The sequence below is a fragment of the Cupressus sempervirens genome, chromosome 10 (assembly GCF_028749045.1).
Source record: "Cupressus sempervirens isolate cs-2001-9-10 chromosome 10, ASM2874904v1, whole genome shotgun sequence".
Taxonomy (NCBI): Eukaryota; Viridiplantae; Streptophyta; class Pinopsida; order Cupressales; family Cupressaceae; genus Cupressus; species Cupressus sempervirens.
The window spans coordinates 98551649-98573506 of NC_143127.1; the positions used below are offsets into that span (position 1 = coordinate 98551649).

Consider the following 21858-nt stretch of genomic DNA (forward strand, 5'->3'; position numbering starts at 1 on the left):
CTATATTCATTGTTCCAACTTGAAGGGAAAAACCCAACCACACCAGCAACATATATCTTTATTGATACTAAAAATGTTCAAGTACAAAGTTTTCACATGATTGCCTTACAATACACTAAGCAGTCACATAAATAGATTGGATTGAGACTCTTCATATTACACATGAAGGTCTCTTCAAATTCGAAATACAAGACCCTTCATATTTCCAAATATTCAACACTCGTATTTCTGTATGCACAACTCTTTGCATGAGGCATGACACATGTCTCGTTAAATAATATTATTTCAAAAATTATTACAGATGTCTTCTTCAGCTGAAGATGATCATAACGGTAGTAGTTTTCATATTTCTAGATTATAAAATCAAAGATAAAGATCTCTATTGCAGCTACAATCTTCAGCACTCCCTCTTAGCAAGAGAGAAATCTTTAGTATGGCAGGCACAAGCCGCAAATAAAAATTGTAGGAATCATGTTATCTTAGCATAACATAATTCATCATAGCAGCATAAGATTATCATCATGGAGTTGCACACATGATTTCCACCATGCCTAGTCGCAAATGGTGGTCCACCATACCTACTCCCAGTGGGTGGAATGAGAGCTTTCACCTCAGACTTCTCCTAGAAAAGAATGTGTTCCACCATGCCTACCCGCAGAGGGTGGTCCACCACACCTACTCACAGAGGGTTGAACAAGGGCTTTCACCTCAGACTTCTTTTAGAGAAGAATGTATTTCCACAATGCTTACTCACAAAGGGTGGTCCACCATACCTACTCGTAGTGGGTGGAACAAGGGCTTTCACCTCAAACTTCTCCCAAAGAAGAATGCATTTCCGACATGTAAGAATGGTTGAGATTCTTTCTTAATAGAGACTCCCTCTTAGTGGGGACAGTTTTGATCACCACAATTAGATATCGCAAATCCTTAATTGCCAAACCATCATCTTCATGAAGATCAAGCACAAAATCATCAACCACTTCTAACTCTAGGATATTCTTGTGTAGGCCTAGAAGTTTGACAGACTTGACAATACTAATCTCCTTCAGGTACAACCCTCCCAAGGCCAACACAATATGTGTAATAAGCTGAATCATAGGGATCGGATAATAAAAGAAGCTTTTCATCACCAACCTCAAGACATTATAAGAAAACTATATCTACATATGGATCAAGAAAACATTTAACTTCTTTTGGCGGTTGATAGACCTCGTCTTGAACAAGAACTTTAATTATAGTTCCATGTAAATCTTTTCCTGATATTCTAGACTTTGATATCGTACTTAGCTGTTTACACATTGGACATAGAGCTTCTACTTTGGCCTATTTAATTATCAAGTTTCCTCGAGCAGTTGTTTAATTTCTCTCTACGTGGGCAAGGCCGTCCCATCTTTGCACTTTGGGAAGACTTCCCTTGATATATGGTTCTCCTACTTGGTGCAACTACAAAATCTCTAAACATGGCATCAAAAACAATAGCCGTCCCAAGTGAATATACAATCTCTGAAAAGAAATACTATTTTACTCTGCACTGATGGTTCCCACAAAAAAACTTTTCATTTACTTTGTCATTTCAAAGGTGTCTTGCTGAAGATAAACGTTCTCAAGAATTAATCGGGTCATCAAAAATCACTAAATATCATCGAAAATAGAAGAACTTGAGAGGAAAAAAAAATGAAATGCCAAGAAATCTTAAATAGTGACAAGGTGTCTACATTAGATATGAGAATATTGACAACAAAGCAAATACAAGAAGCTAACTTCAGCTATGTTAAGATTGTTAACATATACTGGATTTGAAACATGAAGAAGATATGTTGCAAGAATGGACATATAATAATCTGCCTTCACTCAAAAAATGAAAGGCAGGGTTTCTTCGCCACTAAAGATGCACGATAATCTTTCCAATTGAATACACATGGACCAAATGACTACAAGGATTGCCCTAAAGAAAATGTAGAGAGTAGCATGGGAACCAATCTTACCATGGGATCAAGGCCCACAAGATACGTCGTGTTTCAAAACCCATTCTTCATAGTGGAAATGCATCATGGCATTCAAACCACAGGCACATATACACAGACAGAGCTTCTCCTGGCACCTCGTAGCCGCAAGAGCTTTAATTAAGAGGACGACTGATTGTGGCCTGACGTGCCTGAATAACAAACTTCCTCGAATGTAAAGGCACCGGTGGTGAATGTGATAGAACCAAACTGAGCATGCATTTAGTGCTGCATAACTTCCAATTATTCTAACTGTTGCCCAGACTCTTTGATTTTGACACTCAAAATTGACCTTGTTCACATTCTGAGTATACTCTGTTATAACAGAGTTTCAGGGGATCATATCTCCCTTAAGAACTCTAATTATACCAAGCAAATAACCTTGCTCTGATGTCATGTTAAAGTTTTGCGCATAAATAATTGATAAACAACAATAAAGAAGAATAGAAATAAGAGCAAGAGAACATGACATTTATCTTGGGAAACCCTTCCACTTGAGGGGAAAACCCAGCTACATGAGCAAAATATATCCGTACTGATAGTAAAAATGTTCAAGTATAGAGTTTTCACTTGATTGCCTTACAATACACTAAGCAATCACATAAATAGATTGGATTAAGACTTCATTTTACACACAAATTCCTACAAAAGAAAGAAGAAACACTTTAAGAAGAAGGCCCCTCAAGGCAATAAAAAATTCAAGAGGGACATATCTAAAGTCAAATGCTTCAAATGTGAGAGACTTGGACATTATAAGTCAGACTGCCCCCGAGAATACAAAACAAGTAAATTTCATAGAGGTAACCAAGACAAGAAGACTATGATGTTGAAAATTATGTATTGTATTCAACATTATCAAATGATGTATCTAGCAAACTCAACTCTTGGGTAATTGATAGTGGATCATCCAGAGACATTATGGGGCATAAAGAAGTATTGGATTCAATTGTGGAGGAAACCGATGAAGTCACCATAGGTGACGGTTCTGCACATCTAGTCAAAGTAGTTGGAAGCTGCACCTTAAAACCAAAATCAGGCATCTCCTTACACCTCAAAAGAGTATTATATGTACCCAGAATCAAGAGGAACCTAATTTCTTTTACAACACTTGAGGATGATGGATGCGAAGTAGTATTTATGGATGGAAAGGTAATGACATGGCCTAAAAAATTGATATGGTCAAAGGAAGGGATACTTGTACGAACTATGTTTAGAACTTATTCAAGCCTTAGTTCATGAAGCTGCAGCTATAAACGAAGTATGGCATAGAAGGTTAGGGCACCTAAACTTCAAAGCCTTATCAATTATGGAGAAGATGGTTACTAGTTTACCTAAGTTGAACAAAGACCATTCAAGCATATGCAAAGGATGTGCAATAGGTAAGAACACCAAAAGTCCATTTCAAAATAGCACTAGAAAAACTAACAATGTTTTAGAATTAGTCCACTCAGATTTATGTGGACCTATGCCTATTCCTTATCTTGAAAGATTTTTGTAGTATGTACTCTTTATGGATGATTTCTCTAGGAAGACATGGATTTAATCAGAAGAAATTCTTAAAAGATTTAAAGAATTCAAATCCTTGACTGAAAATCTATCAGGAACAAAATTAAAAATCTTAGGACTGATAATGGAGGGGAACATACTTAAGATTTGTTTAAGGATTTTTGTAAAGAAGTAGGGATTAAGAGGGAGTGTACTGTTCCTTACAATCCTCAACAAAATGGGATAGCAGAAAGAAAGAATAGGACAATTGTGGAAGCTACAAGAGCTATGCTACTTGACCAAAATTTAGGATCCTATCTTTGGGTAGAAGCCACATGTATTGCTGTCTATATTCAAAACAGATGCCCTCACTCCCACCTCGGAGATAAAATTCCTGAGGAAGTCTTCTCTAATTCTAAACCAAATATCAGTCATCTTAGAATATTTGGTTGTCATGTTTATGTTCATATTCCTAAAGAGAAAAGAATTGAACTTGAACCTTCAAGCAGTAGAGGTTTTTTTGTTGGATACAGTAAATCATCCAAAGCATATACAGTTTACATACCTGGTCAGAGAAACATTGAATTTAGTAGAGATGTAATATTTGAAGAAGATTTAGCATTCAAAAGAGCCCTAAGTTTTAAAGATCCTTCACACATTCCTAGTTCTGAAGAAAATCACGAACCCGAATTTCAGAGGGAGAACATTGAAGAAATTGAAGATGAAATTCAAAATCTTAAAATTGAGGAAACTCAAAATCCTAAGAAAAGATCACTTTGGGCCTCTAAGACTATAGAAGAAGCACAAGACTTCTCTGCACTAGAAGGAACCTTCAGTGAAAGAAAAAGACCCAAAAGATTCTCTAGCTATGCTACAATATGAGTGATTTATATAAATTAGAACCAACCAATGTTTTAGATGTTATTAAACATACAACTTGGAAGGATGCTATGACAGAAGAATACCAATCCATTATTAAGAATGATGTTTTGGAAATTGTTCCAAGGCCTGAGGGAAAATCTATTGTTTCTTCTAAGTGAATATTTAAAATCAAGCACGCTGCTGTCAGTAGCATTGAAAAAATATAAGGCCAGATTCGTAGCCAGAGGATTCTCTCAGAAGGAGGGAATTGATTATAAAGAAACCTTTGCTCTAGTCGCCAGATAAACCTCTGTAAGAGCAATCCTATTTATTGCAGCATTGAAGGGATGGAAAGTACATTAGATGGATGTGAAAACAACATTTCTGAATGGAAAGATTGCTAAAGAGGTATATTTGAAACAACTTGAAGGATTTGAAGCTCATAACTCTAAAGTCTTTGTTTGCAAGCTCAAGAAAGCTCTCTATGGGCTTAAATAGGCTCCAAGGGCATGGTATGAAAGAATCGATAAGTATCTCACCAGTGTAGGATTCTCCAAGAATAAAGTTGATCCAAATCTCTATTAAAAAAAAATTAAAGTAAAAAAATTAAAGATGATATGATAATTTTGATAATATATTTTGATGATTTACTAATAATAGGTGATGATCATTTTATAGATCAATGCAAAAAAGATCTAATTAGAGAATTCAATATGAAAGATTTAGGACTCCTTCATTACTTCCTAGGATAGGAAGTATGACAAAACTCTGACAACGTCATACTTAATCAAGGAAAGTATACTTTAGACATCTTGAAGAGATTTGGAATGTGGAATTGCAAACCTATGTCTTCTTCAATGGAGACTAACCTACACAAACTTAAGGAAGCAGCGACAGAATCACCCTCCATAGATTCTACTCTTTATAGATAGATGATTGGGTCTCTCATGTACTAGGTAAATACAAGACCTAATATTTGCTATGTAGTTAATGCCTTAAGTCAGTTTATGTGTGAACCAAAGGAGATTCATCTGGTTGTAGTCAAACACATTATGAGATACTTACAAGGCACTCTTAACCTTGGGCTCAAGTATGAGAAAGTTAACTTGGACTTAAATGGATTCACAGACTCAATTTGGGCTGGAAGTGTTACTGATAGGAAAAACACTTCAGGATGCTGTTTCAGTTTAGGCTCAGCGATGATATCGTGGATATGCAAAAAGCAGACATCAATAGCACAGAGTTCCACAGAAGCTGAATATATTGCAGCTACAATGGCTTCTCGGGAAGCAGTTTGGCTTAGAAAGTTACTTGTGGGATTATTTGGTCAACCCATGAATCCCATTGTCATTCATTGTGATAATCAGAGTTGCATTAAGCTTTCTCTGAATCCAGTTTTTCATGATAGATCCAAGCATATTAAAATTCCTTACCATTATGTAAGAGATATGGTAGACAGGAATATTGTCAAGATACATTTGTACTACAGATCAGACAACATATATTCTTACCAAACCTCTCTCTTGGGTGAAGATAAATCACTTAAGAACAGGACTTGGTATGGTTGAATTATAACTCATTTGTATTCTTTGATTATTAATAAAATAATTTTGTGTTAAATTATTATTGTCAGGCTATTGATTGTTATGGGCTTCACCATTTGTGTTTATTATCGAAAGAGGTGACGATCTCTGTGATAATGAATAGACATTATATGAGATGACAATCTCTGAGATAATGTTCTAAAACAATAGGGAACTATTGGCAGATCTGGATGAATTAAAGATCATATTGTGTTATAGACATTTTAATGCCTTTGAGTCACAATTTGGATAAAGGAAGTATTTAATCATTCTCTGGATTTTACTCTGTGTACTGACAGATCTTAATTCAGGATCATATAGTGATATAGGCTTGTCAGTGCCCATGAGTCATAATTTGGATAAAGGAAGAATTTTATCATTCTCCGGATTTTATCTTGTGTATTGTATTACATGTTATACTGTTATAACAAGTACTAGTGATAATTCATATTACAGGTTTAGTAATATGACAAAGTATCATGTGTACCATGATACTACATGCATGGAAGAATCAGATAGATATAGAGTACAAATCTATGCTGAACAATGTTGCCAGATCTGTTTCTTTCATTTAAATTATCAAGTTAAGAGGAAGTTATAAATCCTGATAACGTGATTAGTAATGCTCTGAATTTTCAGATTAGACAGATCTTAAATGCATGAAATTTCCTTTATATATGGCCTCATGATAAATACATCTCCCTATAACAGATCTATGATTTGCTAGGCATATTTATATGCCTTGTATTTGACTATTGTAGTTAATGAATAATTAACTATTAGAGTGCCAATTTATAGAGGAGTAAGTTGTTTCATTGAGGGCCGACTTAGAAGGGTTTGTGTCTTATATGTGGATAGAAGACACACAATACAATATTAAGCCTGCTCTTCTAGCAATCTGCTCCTTGGCGATTTAGTACAGAAATAAAATGCAATTTCCAGAATTTATTGCAGATTTCCAGAACAATAACATTCAGTCCAGAATTATAGTAGATCTATTTGCAGCAAGGTATTAATTCCCCATCATTATTATATCTTCAGAATTTGCAGAAAACTTACAAGTTCGGATAGCTGCAATAGAGATTATTTGCTCATCTGATAGTTCCATGTCTTGCATTGGCTTCCTTATCGTGATTAAGATGTTTCTCTTCTGTATTCTATTTCTTTGGTTTACGAATCCTCCTCAGCACTGGAAATGGTTGATATGGCATCATGAATGATCTATATTTGTGCATGTGCAGCTTTGGCTGTACGGTAGGTTTGTCTAAGACGTATGTTTGCAATGTGAGATAAGTAAGGACCGTTTGTGCCTATGTATGCTGCTGTTGGCTTTTGGTTTCTTTTTCGTAAATGCCTTAATAACATTGGTTTCAATATAATGTTTGTATTTTTGTGCGTACATGAGGAGACTCTTTGAATTTTTGAAGAGTTGCATTCAAGATGTGCAGCTGAACCTGTAATCTATTCGACAGCATATTTAGCAGCATTTTTTTAAGTCCTTTGACATTATGTCTTCTATACTGATTTTATTGTATTCATTTTATCAGTGAGAAAAGTGAGTTCTGAGATTGGATTGCAGAGGTCAGTTCATTGTTGTCAAGTATTGCAAGCCGATGTCTCTGAGAAGCATCTGGCATCTTTGTGTATAAGTGTGTTATTTTTGTGTTTGGAGAATAAGCCTGGTGCTGTAATAATTATATTATTTTTGCTACAGTTTGTATCTTGCTTATAATTTGTGATCAAGATATTGTAGCGTGTTTTATCTTGATGATTAACAAAAGCAGTTTTGTATATTATATATTGTGGAGTGTGAAAGGACATTCTTCTGGTGTTTGCTAAATAAAAGGGTGAAGAAGTTCTCCTCTGATAAAAGATTGTGAAGTTACTCTTTTGATAAAAAGCTTGTGAGCTCTGTATCAAATCTTTTGATTATTAAATAAAGGATCTATCTTTTTTGTGGCTGGGTTTTTCACCCTCAAGTGGAAGTTTTTCCCAGGGTAAATCTGTGTCTGGTTTTCTTGTGCATTGATGTGAAAGGTTCCATTTATTGCATTACATTTATAATGTTCTGGTTCAAAACATTAAGAGTCTTCAAGGCCTCTAAATGGAATAGTTGTACAGACAAATTTACACATAGTACGTCAAATACTTGATCACATTTGTCAAATTACTATGTCTTTTGCTGCAATGTGTGCTTTTTTCTACCTGAAGTTAATTCTATATAATCCACGATTCTTCAAAATAAGGGAAATAGGCAGTTTCCATTCATGATAATTGAAGGATGTTAGTGGTTTAATGATTTTGTTGAAGTCCATGCTTAGTAGATTTGGTTGCAAAACTTAGTGTAAAAAAAGAAATGTTGAAAGAGAAATGTGAAAGCGTTCAAAGACATGATTCATGGACATGCACAGTGATACAACTCATGACACCTCTTGATGCAATTTTTGGTGATCCCCCAATTTTTTTGGCACTTTATAGCTTAGCGTATTTTACAATTTGAATAGGTCTAACGTATAGAGACTAGAAAATTATTAGCTTTTGCAAAAATTGGCACTCAATTTCAAGCCACTGATCAAAAGTTATTACATAAACAATTTCCCATAATATAGCCTATTCTTAATACTAATAGAGTTGCACTGAATTCAGGAAAAACATGCCTAAGATGAGAGCGGACATAGTTGTCAACTACTCCTTCGAATTGGTGCAAAATTTGCTTTCCAATGACTACTAACTTTTTAAAAACCAACTTCCTTTTTGCAAGGTATGCAGAAAAAGAGAATGCACCCTTTCTCACAAACACTTCAATTAAACTGACATTCAGCTAAGTACGATAGAAAATATGTTAAACTCATCATGAGTTAACATCTATTGTTTCAGGTAGAAAAGTAGAATGCCAATTGTGAGATTCTGACCAAGTAAAATGAACAATGTCAGTTGTTCAAGACATTAGTTTGAGATGTAAGGTGTTGGAAGTGAACATGTACTGTAAAGGTACAAGTAAGGCAGGACGTGTGTAAGGCAGGCAACATAGGCCATGTAAGAGCTTTGTTGACTGGATCCTGGGAAAAAATGTAGTGAAAGTGCAGAGGCTGTTCAGGAAATGCTGCTAAAATAGGATTTATTGTAGCATGGATGGAAGCTGGTAACTGAAGCTGTCCTGTGCACTAGTAAATGTGGCACGATCTGCTGATCCAAATAAATGGGTGCAGCTGATGATAGAGTGGTGAGTGCTTGAAACTCGGGAAGATTAGGGCATGCGATACATCTTATATCAACACTAAAGAATGCTGATTATGAGGAGTATAATGCAGCACCAGAATATCGACAAAATATGCAGCTCTGCACGAATAGAATCCATAACTAAAACCAACAAAGGCCATGATAACTGCTACAGGTTCGCCAAAGAGAGAGAATAAGGCACTGAAAATAGTAACTAAACCTGTAAATAGTAACCTTAACTCACTGTTGCCACCTACTTTGAGGTAAGAGCTGTTTGAAGGTTGAATATGAAGCTGGAAGAAACATCTGTAATAATGCAAATCTAAAGACTTTTACATGTGAGAGGCATCTCACAAAATGAATGCACATGTCCGAACAACATGAGGTGAGACAAATCTATAAACAGTCACTAAGTAAAACTTGAGCTAATGTGAATAGGAAGTATTTAACTACTAACTAGTTACGTTATATCACTATTTTCACTAGCACAAACTGCCTGGCTTCCATCAACATGATATATAAAAAACATTAATTAATAATTATATTTTTTATAATATTAAATTTATTTAAGTTAGATTCTAATTTTGAAATCTGTTTAAATTTTAATATAATAAAACTTTGAGATTTTTACAATTTATTTAATTTTTAATATTAACATGAGAAAATTAGTTGTAAAAGATTAATACTATTAAAAATAAAATTCAGTTTGATTTTATTTGAATCTAATCATAATTTTTTCCTTAAACTTTATTGGTTGACAAACTTGTTTCCAGTTTCTTTCCTCGTTGATGTTAAACATGAGCCTGTGGTATAGTAAATAATCAATGAAGATTTGCCTTTTATTTCTAACGTATGTATATTTTGACTCAAAGGCAGCATCATGCCATTGTCAAAAGCAATAGGTCTTGCCTCAATATTAGTAATTTATTAGCATCAGATGTGCATGATACATAGGCTTTGATAATGAACCTTTATTATACTAAGGAGCTTGGTTGCATCAGCAAACTGAAATTCTTCATTAAAACCTCATTAAACTTTATCTTTAATACTCTTTAAAGGTATCCTTCTCATCTATGTTTTGTGAGAATGACGGGTGTGAACCCCATTTGTGGGGGATAATTGTAATGGACATGATTAGTTTTTTTTAACAAAAACCAAGTAAAAAACCTTGTTCCTGAAAGAACTTACAAAACTTCATGCATGGGAGATTTGCTGTGAACTTTCCTGATGGTGAAGAAAGATACTTTTTGTTGGTCCCTCATCTTTGCTTGTCAGTTTTTGGTTTGCATTTAGTTATGTAAGTTTTAAGAACATACCCTCATTATATCTTAGGAGGTTGCTTTCATCAACAAGCTAAAATTCTTCATTAAAACCTCATCAAATTTTAGGTTGCTACTCACACTATTTAAATGTATCCTTCTAGTCTATGTCCTACAAGAATGATGGGTGTGAACCTCAATTCTTGGGTTTAATTTTTAAGTACATGATCGCCCATATAACAAGTCTATTGTTTTAAAAACCAACACTGTAAAAAAGTAAATTTTTTTCTTGAAAAAATTTACAAAACTTTATGCATGGGATTTGCTCTGTGAACTTTCCTGATGGTGGAAAATAATAATTTTTGTTGGCTCCTCGTTTTTGTTTGTCAGAATTCTTCTCAGTTCTTGTTTTGCATTTAGTTGTATATAGTTAATAACTTCATAGCTTGTATGGAGCCTGTTTATGGCTTCCTCTTTCTATTGCCTATACTTTTATTTTCAAGTCTTATTGATTTACTTTGGCCATTTGTTAACAATAATATAATTTTAAAAACTTTTGATGTATTCTATGTCATTAGCTGTTGAATTCCTTAAATAGCACCTTTTTCAAATTAATTTCTAACATTTTACTAGTTTTGATTGATTTAACATGTTTGCTATGATTGCATTTTAACTATATAACTTGATGCATTCCATTGTTTTAATTTATTATATAGAGTTTTATGGATAAGTTGATGTGTTTTCTTTCACAAATGTTTCTTTATTTTTTGATTTGCAGGAATCCTTATCAATGTCAAGATTTTGTAACAGTTCTTTTTGGAGTAAGCAGCATACGGTGAATTCTGGGATTAATATGAGGGCTGCTGGCGCTTATGGGGGAGAATCCTATGGAAGAAATAGGAGGCAGGAGAGTCGTCCACCAGATTTGCCTTCTCTGCTTTTAGCTAATCGAGTTATTTACCTAAATGTGCCTGTAAGTATGACTGATATGAGAAGTGTATGAATGGTTCAAGCATTATTGTTAGTTAATGGGCTTGCCCTTCAATTATTGTATAAAGCTAAGTAAATTAGTAGTATATTGCAGTCGATCAAGAGAGTCATTGTTCTTGCGTACTCATGGTTTCTCTATTACCCAGCTATATGACGAAATAACAGAACTCGTTTTGGCTGAACTTTTGTGGCTGGGCATGTATGAATATGAAAAACCAATCTTCTTGTACATAGACTCGACAGGAACACAGGTGAATCATAATTTTGTCTTAAGAGAAAATAACTTATATTCTGACATTTTATAGAGTATCATTTCATTCAAATTACAAACTATATCTGATTTAAGATGGCTAACATTGTTTTTGCCGATTTTTAACTGCAATCATTCATTGCAGAATGAAGCTGGCGAGGCTGTTACATTGGAATATGATGCATATGCCATTGGAGATATGATAAATGTAAGCAAGAAGATATTTATATATTAAGTAAATTTGAGCTGCAAAATAAAATTCTTCAAGAGTGAAATTTAGCCTTGTGGTAGATCCATTTTTCCCTGGAGTTACTTTGGGAGATAGTTTATCTACTACATTTAGATGTAGATCTTCCAAATAAAATCCTCTCAAACTATGAAATGAATCCGTTTTTCCTCCATCTGCTTTGAATTTTGAATAATCTATAATATATCCCCTTCTTGCTTCATATCTTCAGCACCTTAAATTGGCATTCCTAGTACTTGAACATCAGACCTGTCTGTCAAGGAACCTGTCAGTCACTGTGCATTAGAGAAAAATTGTATTTGTTCAGGTTTCTGTCTTTTATCTTTTATTTAAATTTTATAATAAGAGACAATGAAATATTAGATTCATTGTCATATTTGTTATATGTTACCGTCATGGGACTGTCTACACACCAGAATGGTAGAAGTGATCTGAACATCAATGCTCCTTATTTGAGGCGTGAGTGGTAGGAAACATTTTAGAGTGCGGATTGTGAAGATGATTCAAGACTGTAACTTGGTTCCTTAATGATTTTGATTGTCTTAACTTATTTGTGAATTTATTAATTCATAATTGCGGAGACTGTAAATGTATATTTCTTGAAATTCAATGCTCCAATCAAGCTTGTCTTTTGTGTTCCATTTGTTAAGACATTGCTATATTGCATAATTAAATTGGGATGGTCATAGGCTATAGCTACTCCATTATGATATCCTAAGTTGCTGGGTGTGATGTCTAAGGGCCTGGATTCAGGTTCTGATGCGTTGGGGCACAGATCCTGGTGCACATTGCGGATTGGTGCACCCAGGATGTGCATCGCAGCACACTCACAGGGAGCAAAAGTGCTCACCTGTGTGTCCCCATGGGCACCTGGATGCACCTGGACACACCAACCAATTTTTTTTTTTTTTTTTTTTTGCAAAAAACTTTTAAAAAATGAAAAAAAACATGTGCTAATAAGAGTTTTTATTTTTTATTTTTTTTCCCATTAAACCTTAAATCTCGAACATAGTCATATATGATGTCTTATTTGAATGTATTTACTGTAAAAATTAATGATGAATTTTGCTTTGGCCTAAAAATAAGTTTTGGTGAACTACCCATTTATTAAATTATTAGCCACGAGACATCCCTACTAGGTAACATTTGTAGCCTAAAGGTATGCTTTATGCTTTACTAGAATTTCAGATAATTAAGAAAGATCTAAGCCAAAGCATGTCAAACTTAACATGTTTGCCTTTGTTTTCAAGGGTTTTACCAGATAGCAGCACAAGGCTGAAATTTGGAAGGGTTTGCAATTTTTTGGGAACATTGAGTTAACAACCTTCTAATGTCCACTAAAATATTGTTAACTAGCATCTTTTGTCTAGTTCTAATAAATTTAATAACCATACTACAACCTTATTGTCCCTCTTTGAGTATTCATGCATGAATTGGAGAGTAGGAATTGTGTTTATTGGGAGGACAATTTCTTGAGTGTACACTAGGTGATAAGGGATGTTCTGTTAAAAACTTTCTTTCATGTTCTATTTGAACATAAGAAATATTTAGTGGGTAATGCCAATTTTTTGGGTTTGTTTTCTAAATTTCCTTTTTATTACATCTAGGATCGTCTTGTTATGAAATGGAAATGCTCCATGTCCTTGCAAATAAAAATCAGATAAGGATCACCTTGTTACCAAAAACCCATTTAATAAAAGTGTAAAGAGGAAAATGCAGGGGTTATTATCCCATACCAAAGAATAGGACATTCTGAATTTGGTGATAATGAGTATTTCTAATAACTTAATTGTTGTCTAGTTCTAATGTATTCAATAATCATACTACAACCTTATTATAACTCTTAGGTATTTATGAATGAATTGGAGAGAAGTTTATTGGGAGGGCAATTTCTTGGCCATACACTACGTGATAAGGGATGTTCCGTCCATGTTCTATTTAAACACAAGGGTAATTTAGTGGACAATGCTATTTTCTTGGGTTTTTGTCTAAATTTCCTTTCTATGACATCTAGGATTGTCTTGTTAGGAGATTTAAACACTCCGTTTCCTTGCAAATAAAAATTAAATGACTTAAGGATCACCTCGTTACCAAAGGCCTATTTATTAAAAGTGTGAAGAGGAAAAAGTACGGGTTATTATCACTTGCCCAAGAATTAGACATATTGAACTTGGTGATAATATGTATTTTTGAGAACTTAATTTTTGTTTAGCTCTAATGAATTCAATAATCATACTACAACCTTATCATTACTCTTTAGGTATTCATGCATGGATTGTGAAGATTTTAGATTTAATGGGAAGATCATGTTTTAGCCATACACTAGGTGACAAGGGGATTTTTTTAAAGCAACTTAAGCACTTGTTCTAATTGATCATAAGAGACATCTAGTGGGTTATCCCAATCTCTTTAGCTTTTTGTCTAAGTTTCCTTTTATATCATCTAGGATATTCTTGTTAGTAGATTTAAACACTTCATTTCCTTGCAAATAGAAAATAGACAACTTAAGGATTGGCTTGTTATCAAAAACCCATTCAATAAAATGTAGACAAGAAAAAGTAGGGTATTAATCATATACCAAACCATAAAATATTACAAACTTGGTGATAATGTGTTTTAAAAGCATGCTTATTAATTAGTTGTTGTAGTTTTCAAGGCTTGAGTTTTTGTCCGTTGGGTCTAGTAATCCATGGCAAGAAGAATACATTTATTTCGAGATGATGAAATTAGTATGATTGCTTAGAAATCCCATCCCCATTTTGCAAACATTAGTTTCAATAATTGGCTAGAGGGGCATATTTGGGCGATGTTTATGTTGAGCCACAAATTGACATGTATGAAAGTGTGTACACGCTTATCTATATCTTTGAAGTGTAATGTCAACAATATTCAACTTATGATGTTTGATATGGAGTCGAGTTACTTTGACCATGTCAAATATCAAATGTGTTATGAAATACCTTTTACAGCTCTACTTCCTCTTATTTGTTTAAGCATCTCAAATAGACCCCTTTATTATTTGTCAATTCTAGAGTGCTTTATTTGATTGTGAAGTTAACACACCTCATCCACAAAGCTCTAATCTTTGTTGATTTCATTTGGCGAGGACACCTTTCATTTGACAAGTAGGACACAATGTCCATGTCTTGGTCATTTGTAGCGATTTACTATGCTAGTATGTTCTTGGCATATTACATAAGGGTTCATCTTGACGATGCTTTGGTCAATCCTTCTCCTTTCGACTATTTCAACCAATTGAATCTCAAGATCAAACTCTTGCAACTTGCATATCCATTTCCTCCCTCCTTTCTCGTAGATTGTTTTGTGTTAATGTATGTATCTCAAATAGATCCCTTTATGATTTGTCAATTTTAGAGTGCTTTATTTAATTGTGAAGTCAACACACCTCATCCACAAAGCTCTACTCTTTGTTGATTTCATATGGCGAGGACACTGTTGATTTGACAAGTAGGACACAATGTCCATGTCTTGGTCATTTGTAGTGATTTACTATGCTAGTATGTTTTTGGCATATTACATAAGGGTTCATCTTGACTATGCTTTGCTCAATCCTTCTCCTTTCGACTACTTTTACTGATTGAATCTCAAGATCAAACTCTTGCAACTTGCATAACCATTTCCCCCCTTCTTTCTTGTAGATTGTTTTGTGTTAATGTATGTATCTCAAATAGATCCCTTTATTATTTGTCAAGTCTAGAGTGCTTTATTTGATTGTGAAGTTAACACACCTCATCCACAAAGCTCTACTCTTTGTTGATTTTATATGGTGAGGACACCTTTGATTTGACAAGTAGGATGCAATGTCCATGTCTTGGTCATTTGTAGCGATTTACTATGCTAGTATGTTCTTGGCGTGTTACATAAGGGATCATCTTGATTATGCTTTGCTCAATCCTTCTCCTTTTGACTACTTTCACTGATTGAATCTCAAGATCAAAACTCTTACAACTTGCATATCCATTTCCCCCCTCCTTTCTTCTAGATTGTTTTGTGTTAATGTATGTTTTATAGCTAGGTACAAATTTGTTGATGGACTATACCAAAGGAAATGCTTATTTATCAATCATATGTGTCCTAAAATTGTACCTTGTATAATTTACTATTGCATGATGCTCCTACCTCAGCCGGAAAACAAAATTCTATGCAATCAACCACATCCCTTCATCCCTTTTGTCCTTTTATTGTCCATTTTCTTGACTGTGCGGCCTATTTAGTTCAGGTTGTGTGCGTGCAATAGAGACGTTTGCGTGACACACATTCATCCTGTAAATCTGCAAACATGCAGTCAGGTGTTGACTTGTACTAGTTAAGATGTTGTGCATAGCTTGGGCTGATAAATACAACAAAATGAGCAATAGTTGTCTTGAATTTTTGAAAGGCATTATCTACATTAGGGGACCATTTTAGTTTGATATCTTTTTTCAATATAGCATTCAAAGGTCTCACTTTATTGGGGGAACCAAATATAAACTTTTTTTTTTTTGACGAAATTGATTTTCTTGAGGAATGATAATAACTCCTTTTTTCTTTTGAATAGGGATCTCCAAGTAGTTTCAACTCTTTCAAGGTCAGTAGATATTCCACAACATAAGTTGACATGACTGATTAATTTTTGTTTTGTAACCCCAATATACACTTTCTGGGGTTTGGGAAGATTCCATGTTCCCTATGTCTTTCCAACACTCCCCTCAGGTCTTCAATATGGTGACCTCTTATCTTTTGAGAGCCAGAGCAATTGCCCATTTAAATGATAATACTTCGACACATCAAATTTTTGAATTCAATATCCTTAACCTTCTGAATGTTGTACCTACATTATTTAATCCAAACGACATCCTTCATCAAGCAAATGTGCTCATTTTTGTTGTAAAAGCAGTTTTGAGTCAATCACAGAGATTAAATACAGTGAAATCTAAGAGTTTTTTGGTTGTGTTCAGTAGAAATTAGATTTTCTTTATTTTTAAAAAAGAATTGGAGGTCTTTGATATTGAAATTGGTATATTTGAAAGGAAATGACTCCTTTTCTCTATAATAACCATTTTCATCTCCATATCCCTGTCTTCTGCAGCTCATGAGCAGAAAATAATTTTTGTGTAAAGACCCACTCCTTCCTCGCTAAATTCCGACTGTCTTGCTCACAGCTTACTTGCAGAGGTTTCAGTTTATACTTTACTGAGCTTATTGCATATGGCGGGCATTTTGTTTAATGTCTCAATGTGTCCATTTTTCAGTGTTACTGCAGTGAAAGTAATAGAAAAGATAGTGCTGAGGTTTGCAACAGAATGACAGTAAAAAGAAACAATTAACAATACCATTCATTATTCCAAACAAGCTCCATTGTCATTCCAGGAATTCGCAGTCACTGTATATACCAATTACAAACAAGAACCAACCTGTGTCACTCCGAGCAGAATTGTATATTTGTGGCAACACCTGAGAGTTCACCATAGGCTGTATGGGGTTGTTCCAACCTTCCTGTGCCTATTCAAGGGGTGCAGAGACTCTAGTATAAATGCCAGCCATATTTATGAATGTGGATAGCTTCAGACGCCTGACGTAAACACTAAGCACCACCTTTAGCAAGCCTTCGATAGTTGGAATTTTGCTTTGCCAGTGTGTGGACTCATTCCCTTAGCCGAGCACAGTTATGAGTGATGCAGCCCCCAAAAAGCTTCAACGTCTACAAGCTGTGACCCAAACACACTCCTGTCACTTCAAAAACACACTTTGATATTCCTAATGTCTTCTGCTGCATGCTACATTCTTCCCTGGCACTTCTCTGTACTTCTCGACTCCTATAGCTGTCCCAATCCTTGAAACAAATCTGTTCAAATGTCACTGTTATTGCAAGATTAACAACTCACCTAGACCTGAGACCATTCAGGAAATGATGTCAATCGTGATAGCAGAAGGGGATTTCATCCCTTTTGCCCAAGTAGTTTTCTTCACCTATGAACTTTGTAAATCCTGTTCCTCTTTTTTCTGTCTTACATATCCTCCTATGAGTCATTTGTTTTTCTCCAAATACCCTTTGCTGTCCTCCTACCATAACTCCTGACTTTTTGCCTTCCATCGTCACACAGTCCGTGTACCTTTGGAGGGAATTTGGAAATGAATCTTAAAGCACATGTAGACACCATATCAGCTTGCTCAAGACTAAAAGGTTGAAAAGTTGTTCAAGCTTGAAGTGATCCCCAGTGCATACAAACGAACTCGGTTATAATTTCACAACCTGGTCACTTTATTAGTATTAATATTATCTCCAGTAATCACCATGACCCCCATTACATTTAATATTAGCCCTCAGGCCCGTAAATAAATACAGGATAATGACTAATTTTCTAATGTTATATATGTGGGGGACATTACAATCCACCCATTGAAATTGTCCTTAAGCAATCTCAAATCCTGAATGCTGCAAGATGGCCTCATTTTCCCATGTCACATCCTTGCTTGGAAGATGTTTCCATTGCACCAAATATTCTCTGATAGCTCACATGCAAGGCATATGCTTTCTAGTGTCCAAAATTACCTCTGGAACTAATACCAATTTCCTGTCATCATTTAGAGGAGGCAACTTTGTTGAAGGTATCACATTATGTCTCAGTGCTTTCTTGAGGCGTGACACGTGGAACATGTTATGTATCCTACTATTCATTGGTAGTTCCAACTTGTATGCTACTTCTCCAATCCGCTTGTTCACCCTAAAAGGCCCACAAAATTGGGGCTTTAACTTTCTGCACCACTCCTCTTAAGGGGGACTGTCTATAAGGTTGTAACATGGGTAGAACATATCCCCTATCCAGTCTGCGCTGGTCTTCATATTGCTTTTGGTGGTTTTGAACCTTCTGTATATTCTCTTTCAATGATCTCGTGGTGTCCTTGTTATCCTGTACTAAGTCTCTAGCCCTGGACACTGTGTTATCACTGAAAAGAAAATCTAAGTAGTTCAGAGCATCATACCCATAAAGAGCCTTCAACTGTGTCGTCTGGTTGGACATGTGGTATGTAGTGTTATAGAGATACTTACCAAGGTGCAACCACTTCATCATGCCTTGTGCTGCTAAATTACATAACTGTGTAAATACGCCTCTATCCATTTATTCACTATCTTAGTTTGATCATCAGTTTGAGGGTGATAGCTAGTGCTCAAGGTGAGCTCAGACCCGCATGATCTGAGGAGCTTGTGCCAAAAAGAAGGCTCATGAACCTGCTGTCCTGATCACTAACAATTGTCCCTGGTAACCCATGGAATCTGAATATCTCCTTGAAGAATAACCCAGCCACTTATATTGATGTTTGTGTAGATGCAATGGTAAAGGAGTGTGTAAACTTCTTCAAATGTTCCACTGCTACATAAATGCAATCCTTGCCATGGACCTTAGGCCACCCTGTGATAAAACCCATTGATACACTGTCTCATTTCCTCTTAGGATTGGGCAAAGTCTGCAAAAATCCACTCAGAAAAGAGTATTCATGTTTATTCTATTGGCAAACTGTGCATTGCCTCACTTGTTGTAGCAGATTTGTTGTGAGGCCCTTCCATGTGAAGCGCTTTCTCACCTGCCTGCAAGTGGCGACCTGTCATAGGTGAATCATGGAATGCTCTCAAGACCACCTGCTTAATATTAGATCCAGTACTAACCAGATCCGATCCTTATACATGATCAAATCATTTATCAATGAATACCCCTCATTCTGTGTAGTACCATCAATGATGCTCTCAGCCCATTTGTCCTTTGCATATTTTGCTGAAATCAGCTCTCTTTAATCATCTGATATTGCTCCCAAAGTGCTTAAGTGAGATCTTCGAGACAAAGCATCATCAACTATGTTTTCTTTCCCTTTAAAGACTATGTTAAAGTCATATAATTGTAGTTTGCTCATTCAATTCCTTCTCACCAAGGAAATGTTTAAGGATATTATGATCTGTTTTAACTTTTAACAGTGAATTTTCTGCACTCCAAATATTGTCTGGATTTAGCCAATTAGCATCTCCTTTTCATAAATGTTGTAACCCTTCTTAGTGTCTGTCAGTTTGCTACTCTTAAAAGCGATAGGGTGCTTATCTTGCATCAAAACTGCTTAAACTCCTCCAAAAGCATCACAAGTAGCTCAAAAGGTTTGTTGAAATCAGGGGTAGCTGAAATGGGACAATAGCTCATCAATTCCTTAAATCTATCAAACCACTACTGTGATCTATCCATCCACTTGAAAGCATCCTTCTACATCAAATCTGTAAGAGGAGCTATTGACTGTGGATACCCCTTCACAAAGCGGCAGTAGAAACCACATAAACCCATGAATCCCCTGAGGTGTGAAAGATTCTTAGGTGGTGGTCAATCCATAATAGCTTAGATCTTCTTTGGATCCACACGAACAACCTTAACACTAATGGTGTGCCCCAAATATAATAATTCTGTCATTTCAAATTCACACTTGGACATTTTAGCATATAAGGATTCCTGCTCTAAGATGCTTAACACAATGTCAATATGTTACAGGTGCTCCTCTCAAGACCTGCTATATATTAGTATATCATCAAAAAAATCAACACAAATCTCCTCAACTGATCCTTAAATATCATGTTCATGCATGACTTAAAGGTAGCTGGCACGTTAGTCAAACCAAAACGCATGACCAAGAACTCAAAATGCCCATAATGGTACCTGAAAGTTGACTTCTCTATATCATCCTCCCTGACACGAATTCGATGATAGCCTGATCTCAAATCTATCTTCAAAAAGTCGCATGACCCATTTAATTAATCAATCAACTCATTTACAAGGGGAATCGTGTACCTATTTTTAATTGTCCTTTTATTCAATACTTTGTAATCTATGCACATCTGGAAAGTCCCATCCTTCTTAACTAAAACAACTATAGAAGTAAATGGTCTCTTGGTAGCTCCTTAGTTACCTTTTCAATTTCATTCTTGTACCTCTTTGGATGCCTATAAGGAGTAATAATCACCAGTTTACCTCAAGCTCTATTACATGCTCCATACCCTTATCCGGTGGCCTACCTGATGGTATATCTTCAAACAATTAAGAGCATTTGGTCAAAAGCTCCTGAATCTATGCGGGATAATCATTCTTCTACTGCACACTCTCTTCTGGCGTCATCATAATCCCTGTTTCCCACTGTACTTGGTCATGTTGAATCAACCTCTCCATCTGTCTAAGTGACGCCACCTTAAGGCCTCTATCTGAAAGTGCTCTAATCACCACCTTTTGACCTTGATGTTCAAACTTCAAATCCATTCTATCAAGGTTGAAAGTGAACTCATGTAGTGATTTTATCCAAGTCATGCGAAGAATATGATCATAATCCTCCATGTCAACAACAGAAAACCTCCCAATCATGTCAGACTCCCCCATCTGTAAGTGCATGTCAGTAATAACACGAGTGCTATGCAATGTATGGCCACTAGCTACAATCACCTTAAAGCCCTTGTGTCCTTTTGCTTGAAGTTCTGTCCTCTTAGCTAACTTCTCTGATACAGAATTATGTGTAGCATCTGTATCAACTAAGGTAATCACTCGCTGCCCTTGTATTACACGTCTCACCCTAAATGTTATCATTTGGTCATCACCAAAGGGCCATGCAATTGTTTTCTCATCACTTAATTCATCACTTGTAGCCTTTGCTTCCTTGCTGTCCTCTAAATTAGATCATATATCCTCACTTCCGATATTGATTCCCTGCTAAAAAATGCTCTATTTGTGCAGCCTTGGTCATCATATGATATTTGTGAGATAAATCCCATGGTTCTCTACATTGGAAGAATAATTTCTCCCTCAATTCATCCAGTTGGTCATTATCCAACCTTTTTGATTCATTCCGAGGAGGATCTTTCTGGATTTTTTTTGTATCCTCTATTTGAAGTAGATCCCTTAGACTGTAATTTATTTCTAGAAGATGAAGGCTCCATCTCTAG

At 35.4% G+C, this 21858-nt stretch overlaps 1 protein-coding gene across 1 annotated transcript in view; it reads left to right on the forward strand.

The window, feature by feature from the left end:
- The window catches only part of LOC149532762 (ATP-dependent Clp protease proteolytic subunit-related protein 1, chloroplastic-like), a 121445-nt gene that overhangs the window by 70996 nt on the left and 28591 nt on the right, over positions 1 to 21858 (forward strand). The window contains exons 3-5 of the mRNA XM_089805363.1: positions 11189 to 11383; positions 11547 to 11651; positions 11796 to 11858. Coding sequence (XP_089661489.1) covers positions 11189 to 11383; positions 11547 to 11651; positions 11796 to 11858 — 363 coding nt within the window. The remainder of the gene's footprint in view (positions 1 to 11188; positions 11384 to 11546; positions 11652 to 11795; positions 11859 to 21858) is intronic.